The sequence below is a fragment of the Alexandromys fortis genome, unplaced genomic scaffold, assembly GCF_014885135.2.
Source record: "Alexandromys fortis isolate MF-2015 unplaced genomic scaffold, M_Fortis_MF-2015_v1.1 scaffold_216, whole genome shotgun sequence".
Classification (NCBI taxonomy): Eukaryota; Metazoa; Chordata; class Mammalia; order Rodentia; family Cricetidae; genus Alexandromys; species Alexandromys fortis.
Window position 1 is genome coordinate 930,673 of NW_026068089.1, and position 9,088 is coordinate 939,760.

Below are 9,088 nucleotides of genomic sequence, written 5' to 3' on the forward strand. Positions count from 1 at the left end.
CCCTTCCTTCTTTGAGACAACATTTTACTAGATAGAACTTACTATGTAGACCAGGCTGACTCACGTTGTACACATTCCTTGGCCTGTAGATCACACACACACACACACACACACACACACACACCTTCTTAGGGAAAAGACATACTTGTTTGTGAATGTGGTTGTATGGTGACCCAGGAATAAGCTACAGTGAGCAGAGTTCCCTTGTCAAGCTCAGGTGGGTCCTGTTGTTTTGTCGGGGTTCAGTTGCTCGCGAACACCCCGTTGACAAGCAGCTGTACTGCAGTGCTTGCTTTACAGGCCTTTCCTCAAAGGTCTTCTACATTGGGTCTTGCCTCAAGGCTGTGCAAGTGTTTATAGACTCTTATGGAGACAAAGGAGAAGATCCAGGTTAGCTCCCACCTCCCCCTGCCAAGAGTCAGGACTACTATTTTCCCCAACAGCTTCCTGTAAGACTATGAAAACAGAATCACAGTTCATTTTTCATAAAACATTTAACTTTGTGGACATTGGTAGACAGTATTGCTTTGGGGGTGTATGTGAAATACATACCCACACACCCATCTACCCTTCCCACCCACACAGATACATGTACATGCCTGTGAGTGGATGCCTACATAAGAAGATCAAAGAACAGCCTTGGGTGTCACCTTCCACCTCCAGATAGCATCTCTCATTGTTGTCATTTGCCACAGCTTACACTAAGCTAGTTGGCCCACAGGTTCTAAGGATTTCTTTCCCCAGTGCCTGCCACTGCCCATTTCTCTGTGGGAGTGCACTGGGGTCACAGACGGGAGCGTCACCCACTGAAGCGCCGCATCTCCATTAAGTAGGAGTTTTAGTCATAACCTTTAATCTATGTCCTAAGCTTTAAATTGATATCTTCATTTTTTTCTCCCAACCACCAGCTATTGTTGGTAGATGTGAAGAGACCAGCAAATTTGTTTTAAACAAATTGTTAGGAACCTTGCTATAAAAGACCAAAGGCAGTTAGTTACTTTATGCACCAGGTGAGTTTTCTTAGTGGGTGCTAGAGAAACTCAGAGGCTGCTGGGATGCAGTCACCGCCCAGGAGCAGTGTTTTGAAGTGTGAGGAAGTAGGCTTGCGAATGCCTGAGAGGTGGGAGCTACCTGCTGTGGAATCATTCTGCCCTGTGTCTTGTTTTGACTTACAAGCCCCTTTGCAGGTAAGGCCTCCTGCATAGTGGAGATACTGCAGCTTCAGATCCCAGCCTGGGCCTGTGCTCTTTGTGAGGGCGTGGGTAGGATGGGAGTTGCCATGACTGGGCACACATCATTGTATCTACCCCATATATCTTATCAGAAGGAAGTCTAGTCCCTTCCTCTCAGGGCTTCTTTTTCCCTCTGAATTGTCCAAGAGCCCCAGAGACTTAGGCGGCAGTAGAAGTGGTCCAGCCTCCACATCTGAAAGTGAAGAGCCTCACTGGGTGCTACTGAAAGCCAGTCTTACTGTGGCCTGTGATGCCAAGCTGCTTCTCATCTGCCCTCTGATGCATCCTGAAGGTGGTGCCCATTCTTCTTGACTCACGGTGGAGCGCCCGGAAGTGTTCCCTTAGTCTCTGGCACAGCCATTTTCCTAGTGTCCTGTGGCTCAGAAAATCTGTGGATCAGGATCAGTTCAGGCACTTAACTCTCGGTAGATCAGGACTGCTGACCCCCTTCCTTCCCAGAATCCACTCACTTCCTGTGCTTGGAACCCACCACTCACAGGCCTTTCTCCAGATGTGAGGCTCTCAGTAAGCCTTAGCGCCTCAGCACAGACCCTGAAGGACTTGGGCACCTTCATCCAACTTGAGCAGGGCAAGAAAGAGACCAGTGACCCTGCATTAGGGCTTGGGTGACAGCTGGTAATTCAGTAGGCAGCTCTGTGACGGACCTCCTGATTTGTTAATAGCATCTGCCAGGTGCCGTTCCTTTGGAGATAAAGTGGTGTGTGTTAAGGAGCCTGTGATGCCTGTACTTGGAAGGCTGAGGCAGGAGGATCCTGAGTTGGAGGCCTGTGTGTGATCAAGGCTAACCTGCTCTGTGTATAGCCTTTTGATCCTGTCTCATTACAGAGAAAAAGGAGGGAGTGAGAAGGAAAGAGAAGGAAGCTGAAGAGCTGCCCTGCTGTCAGCCAGCCCACTGGACTTAGATGACTGAACCCACTTTTCTTTCCCAGCGTCATCTTGTTTCCTGTGCCATGCTGGGTTTGCTCCACCAGTCTTCTTGTCTGTTTCAGGGCTCCCTCCCTGGGCTGCTGCAAACATCACACTGTGGGAATAAGGTGGCTTTCCCTTCTCTGCGACCAGCCAGGTCCTGCAACAGTGTCCCATTTTAATTGTCATGTGTCTTTCCTGAAGCTCGTAGAAGTTTAATTCCCCGTTATCTGGGTCCAGAAATCTTTGTTCTTTTCCTTTTAGCACATACCACGGTGTGAAAGCTTAAGGTGGGGTTGGCAGGGGTGGGTAAGGGGAGGCAGTAGCCGGAACGCATCGTGTATGAAGTTAATAAGTGTGCCAGGTTAACCCATGCACATTAGCTGCAGCTCCTGGATACCAGCACAAGACTGGGAGCACAGTCGCTCTGGCCACCTTGCAAAAGCAAGTGATTGTCCCTTGGTTCCTCTCAGAACTGTCTGTGTCTACTCCCAGAACTGTGACTGAAACCATAGCAGAGCCAAAGGGTAAGAACCAAACTGGCTTTCCCAAGTTTTTCTGGGTGGGAAAGCTGTGTGCTGTTTTCTATTAGTAAATGCCGTTCCTTTCTGAGCTCTCCTTGCCACTGTGTTCAGACAGCAGACAGATAGAAGACACAGCACCTTTCTGAAAGAGTCGTACATTATATGCATGATGATTGTCTAAAAGCAATACTTTGAAGAACTTGTTTAAACACACACACACACACACACACACACACACACACACACGTAACCAAACCTACCATCACCATTTAAATTTAATGGTGACCCCTAGTGGCTACTCCGCATAACTGAAGTGTCACAGTGTTCACAGTGAAGCTACATTTTCTGTTCCAGCATTTCTATAGACTTAATGCCTTTCTAATTACTTTGATTTTTATAAATACCTTTGTTTTTTATAAACTAAACAGTGAAAGGATAAAGAATTCTCATGTATATCATTTGTGCTTCATCCAGTATACAGGGGACTTTTAAGTCCCGTCTAATTCTTAATATAAAAAGTGATTTTTTTTTTGACTGAAGGGCCTGAAGTTTTTCATTTTAACTTATAGATTATCTGATTATGTTGCGACATGTAATGAATTCTGCCTTTGCTTTTTCTTTACCATGGCAGTAAAATTACACACTCATCCCAAACATGGAAACTTGTATCTCCCACGTCATTTCTAAAATCTGATTAGACAGGAGATGGTTCACCTTTGGTCAGCATCTTGCCTGCACATTCGAGGCTTCAGAGTGTTAGCTTATGCTGTCTGCCCTCGTGCAGTGTTAGCTTATGCTCTCTGCCCTCCCGTGCCCTCAGACCCCTCCATCCTTGATATGGCCAGTGGCGTATAGTTCCAGTTTCATTCATAAACTAGTGCACTTGCAAGTGGCTTGCACTGACCCCCAGGATCCTTGTACCTCCCCCGATACTGTTGTGCTCTCTCACTCCCAAGGATGCACTGATCTGTTAGTCCCTATAGCGAAAGAGCAATAACTCAGCTTAGTGCTGGAGAATTTTGCTCCAAGAGTCACTTTTTATCCAGGAGCATGAAACTGAATATTGGTTTTATTTTGATAGGTCATAAATTTTAGTTTTAAGAGAATCAATAGAACTTTTATCTTCTTTCTTACACTTAGGTAATCCCTAAATGTTCTATAATGAACATCTGCTTTTATGTTCAGCAAAAGTACTTTATCTATACATAGTTTGCACAGCTCTCCGCAGCCAGCCTGTCTCAAAGCAGTACCTAGAAATAAAAGTTGATAAAAAAAACAAACAAATAAATAAAAGTTCATAGTGAGTGATGTTTCCATTTCATCAAGATGAGCTGCCAAACTGTTATATTCCCCTGGTGGACTTGGTGCTTCCAGGGAGTCTGCTTGGCTCTGTTTTCATTTTACAATTTCTTTTTATAGTTATTTGTTCGTTCGTTAGTTCGTTCATTCATTCATTCATTCATTCAGTGTGTGTGTATGTGCGTGTGTGTATTCATGTCCATCCGCGTTCCTGAATGTCTGCACTCTGGAGTATGTGGAGGTCAGAGGACAACTTGCAGGGGTCAGTTCTCTCTCCGCCATGTGGGTTTTGGGGATTGAGCTCTAGTCGTGCAGTTGTGAGGCTTGGTGGCAGCACCCTTGGCCATGGAACTTTCTTGCTGGCTTTGTTTGTTGTCTTTGAGACAGTCTCACTGTGTAGCCCAGGGTGACCTCAAACTGACAGCAGTCCCCCTGCCTCAGCCTCCTGAGTGCTGAAATGATGGACTTGGGTCAACATACATGGCTTCTGGGGGCTGGAGAGATGGCTCAAAGGTTAAGAGCATTGCCTGCTCTTCCAAAGGTCCTGAGTTCAATTCCTGGCAACCACATGGTGGCTCACAACCATCTGTAGAGGGGTCTAGTGCCCTCTTCTGGCCTGCAGGCATACACACAGACAAAATATTGTATACACAATAAACAAACAAACAAATATTAAAAAGAAACATACCTGGCTTCTGTTCCACCTTTTAATATAGCCTCTTGTCAAGTTGAAGCAGATGTGTTACACATTTGAGCCAAGTTTATTCTACCATAAATCCATGTTTCTATGGCATGATGTGTTGGGCATACTTATTGAAATTGTAAATAAAACTTTTAGGTTTATTTCTGACAAATTATAACAAAATAATTGCCATGGTTTTAGAGCTCAGAGAAAATGGGTTGGCTTAGATGAATGATTCTTGAGGGGACAGAGACAAATGTTGCAGCCCCATTACTTAGTTGCTTGGTAGAGATCTGTGTGGGCATTGTTTTCAGTGTCCGTTGGGCTGTGCTCTTGGCTGTATGTCAACTGGCCCCATTTTCATTGGAAGACTTGCTCTATGTTGTGTGCCCTTGATTGACCATGATAACCTGTAGCTCATGCTGAGTGGAAATGTGTGCTCTCTCCAGGTCCTTCCTAGATGCATGCCTGGCATTTCTCTGTGGCAGAATTTTTCATTTATTTATTTTAAAGAGAACACCAGATCTCATTATAGATGATTGTGAGCCACCATGTGGTTGCTGGGAATTGAACTCAGAACCTTTGGAAGAACAGCCAGTGTTCTTAATCTCTGAGCCACCTCTCCGGCCCCAAGATTTTATTCTTTAGCTTACATTATCTTTCTCTATTTAATTGGCTACATTGAAAAACATAAAGCAGAGCCGGGCAGTGGTGGTACACGTCTTTAATCCCAGCATTTGGGAGTCAGAGGCAGGCGGATCTCTGTGAGTTCGAGGCCAGCCTGTTCTACAAGAGCTAGCTCCAGTGCAGGCTTCAAAGTTATAGAGAAACCCTGTCTCGAAAAACCAAAAAAAGAAAAAGGAAAAACATAAAGCAGAAACATGTCTGAGAAAGACAGTAAAAATACTTAAATCTTTGTGCCTCCCCTTGTAAGTAAGAATTTACATTCATTCTTTTTAACATTTGAATTATTAACAATGCAGTTTGGAAACACTATGTGTCTTAGAGTGATTTATGCTGCTTGTTTAATTAGTAAAATAACCAGTGGTAGATAATAAAAATTGTGGTTTTATATGGCCCATGTTACAATAAATAAATAAATACATATCTTACTTCAACAAACAAACAGAAAAGTCCCTCAAACCAATAGGAACATGTTTTGAGGATCAGTGTGCCACCTTTGACCATTTTCCCTGTGCATATTTACAAAGTAGCTCGTGTGTGCTAATGTGATTTCCTTCCTGCCTATATCATCTGACTGTAGAAGTAAAAATAGCTCCTTTCTATTTTTTGTTCTCTATTTAAAGTTAGTTGGACTGTATTTCAAGTACTTTCTCTAACAAGTGGCTTTTTGCAGAATCTTTTCCATGGTGGGCAGTAAGGAGTGTAGCAGTTGTGGGGTTTTTGTTGGGGGCAGGAGCAGGTGTGTGTGTGTGGATGCTTTTCCCTCTTTAACTAGCTGCTGACTCTGAATCCCAAAGCATTGATGCTCCTAGCCTAGGTAGTTAAGCCTTCTTAAAAGTTCTGGGATGTTTTCTGTAGCCTCTTTTTAGAGCCTTTTGTTTGAGAACCAGCAGCGGTAGACCAGCCAGGGTCAGTGCTCTGGCTCTACAACTTCCAGCAGCTAATCCATGTCTGCCCTCCCTGTTAAAGGGAACGGCGGGAGGACCGGCTTTGCAGGCTTACCGTGCAGAATGAAAAATAAGATGAGACTACTTCCAGGCACAAGCAAATATTTAAATGTTGGTTTAGTTATTGTAGCTTGGGTTGGTAGAGGCTTTCTATGAAGGACCAGATGGTATTTTAGGCTTTATAGACCCCATAGTGTCTGTCATAGCTACTCAGTTCTGCTTGGACAGCATGGACACGGCCACAGACACTGTGTGGGAGTGGAGTGTTCCTGGCTGTGTCCCAATAAGTTTATTTGTAGAAACAGACTGTAAGTCAGCATGGTGGCACACTTGTAATCCTAGCACTCAGGAGGATCAGGAGTTCAAGGCCAGCTTCACCTGCATAGCAGGTTCCCACCTGGCCAGGAAGACATGATACCCTGTCTCACAAAGCAAAAGAAAAGAAAAATCAGTGTACCTTTGTTTGGTGGTGCACACTTTTAATCTCAGCACTGACAAGACTGAGACAAGCTTCCAGGTTCCAGGAGAGCCTGAGATACATAAAGACCCTGTCTCAAAATGAAACAAAAATCCAGGAGATAGGCCATAATAGGCCAGGAACTCTATGACTGTTGTTCAAGACTAATAAAAGTAACATATGAAGAAGATAATGAGAATATGAGAATTCTGTGTAGCTCTTATTTGAAGTGGGCTATTGAGAATTTGGGTTGCCTTAAACACTAGTTTACAGACTCAGACATTACAAAGGCTGTCTAATGTAGTATTCACTTTGTATCCGACACGGCAGGTTTAAGACCTCAGCCTGTGTCAGTTAATGAGCTTTGGGTGAGAATTCCAGCAACAGGAACCAGTAAAGAGCATCGGATCCTAAAACGTATCCCTCCTTGTTCTCTCAAACACAGTCAGTGTACTAAAAGATAATCTAGACGTGGGGGTGTGGCTCAGTGGTGGAATCGTACCTGGCTCTTGTGAGGCCCAAGTTTGATCAGCACTGTAAAAATCTCAAACCAAGTGGCAAAACCACGACCTTATTGGAAGTTTTATTTCGCCATCTTAATGGGCCAGTCTCTAGGATGACTTTTACACAACATTTATTGTCTAGCTATTTCTTTCCTATCAGACATTGATGGTTATAGCTGTGAGGGAATTTTTTAGCTTGAGGCTTTAAAAAAAAAAGATTTATTTATTTATTATGTATATAGCATTCTGCCTGCATGTATGCCTGTAGGCCAGAAGAGGGCACCAGATCTCATCATAGATGGTTGTGAGCCACCATGTAGTTGCTGGGAATTGAACTTGGGACCTCTAGAAGAGCAGACAGTGCTCTTAACCTCTGAGCCATCTCTTCAGCCCTAGCTTGAGGCTTTCATATCGAATTTATGTGCTTACCTTAACCTTTAGCCCTTTACTATAGATGAAGGATAACTACTTTCAGCTGTGACAAGAATGAGTGTCATGCTTAGAACACAACCACCCACCCACTGTTGCTGTTGGATAACCATCTTCCAAACTTTTTTTCTTAGAAACTGATTCAACAGGACAAAAAGACAGAAACCAGACTCCTGCTCCCACTCCGGCTCAGACTTCTGCTCCTTCCAAATATCACCGATCTCGATCTGGAGGGGCCAGAGATGAGCGATACCGATCAGGTGAGAAGGAATTGCAGACGTTTTTTTCTGCCTGAAGTGTAAACTGTGTTCTGAGCAGTGTGAGCTGTGTGTCCCGGGAAGTGTAAGCTATGTGTCCTAGGTGGTGTGAGCTGTGTGTCCCGGGAAGTGTGAGCTGTGTGTCCCGGGAAGTGTGAGCTGTGTGTCCTGAGCACCCCTCATGGTTGATGTGCTGCTTTCCCTTGAGCCAGGAGGTACTGACTATCAGCTCTAGATACTCAAGTTTTCTGACCAGCAAATAAGACCATTTTGCCTTCTAGAAATTTCAGTTTCAGAAAAGGAGCAAGACAAGTGCAACATCATTGTGAATAAATAAGTAAAAGGAAGGTAGAAGTTAGGTCACGTGTGAGGTGGCAGCTCCTGTGCTTTCAGAGTTGTAACTAGCCCATGGCTCACAGACCTAGACAAACAAAGTGAACTTCCCATAGCGCGAGCGTATCCGTTTGGTGATGTCCGCTAACCCAGAAGGACCTGCTGGCAAAGGGAAGGGCATCGCGCTGTACTTGGCAGTAGAACAAATGTTAGAGCAGATCTTTCTGATACCATGTAGCATATGTGTAGCATATCCTATAATTTAAGTAACAGAACTAGGCTGAAGAACTTAATAGTAATATTATTTTACTTCCTCTAGACTTTGTCCCCCTCTTACCAACTAAAGGTACCATGACCCTTTCTCGAATTGAAAATATCCTCTCAGAAACATCATTTAAAAGTTAAATGGATTGGTTACAGAGCTGACCAATCCATTCTGAGTGGGCATTACTAGACACATTTTCACATACAGAATGATGAAGGGTGAGAGATATTCAGTTACCACCACAAATGGTCACGCAGCATCCCAGTTTCCCCTGGAATTCACCTTGTCCTGAGGGATCAGGTAGGTAGTAGATAGAAGCATGGCTGCCAGACAAGAATCAGTTACGAAAATGGTACCAGATAGTAGGTCCAAAACTAGTTCATTTAGCCCGAACTTCAGGCTGAATTCAGGGCTGGCAAGGAGTGAAGACAGGCTAGGGAAGGTTAGAGGCCAAATCTTGAACATTCTCAAGTGCTAAGTGTTTTTAGCAGAGTGGAAATCGACTGAGATTTCCATTTGTTCTAGTAGCTCATTCCAGTGCACACTGCT

General features: G+C 44.2%; 1 protein-coding gene across 4 annotated transcripts in view; it reads left to right on the forward strand.

Moving 5' to 3' along the window:
* Dip2b (disco interacting protein 2 homolog B) overlaps window positions 1-9,088 on the forward strand; it is a 192,750-nt gene that overhangs the window by 77,352 nt on the left and 106,310 nt on the right. For all 4 annotated transcript variants that reach the window (XR_007588789.1, XM_050122406.1, XM_050122407.1 and 1 more), the window contains exon 3: window positions 7,819-7,944. Coding sequence is in view for 3 of the 4 variants with exons in the window: in XM_050122406.1 (XP_049978363.1) it covers window positions 7,819-7,944 (126 nt within the window). In the remaining variant the exon portion in view is untranslated. The remainder of the gene's footprint in view (window positions 1-7,818; window positions 7,945-9,088) is intronic.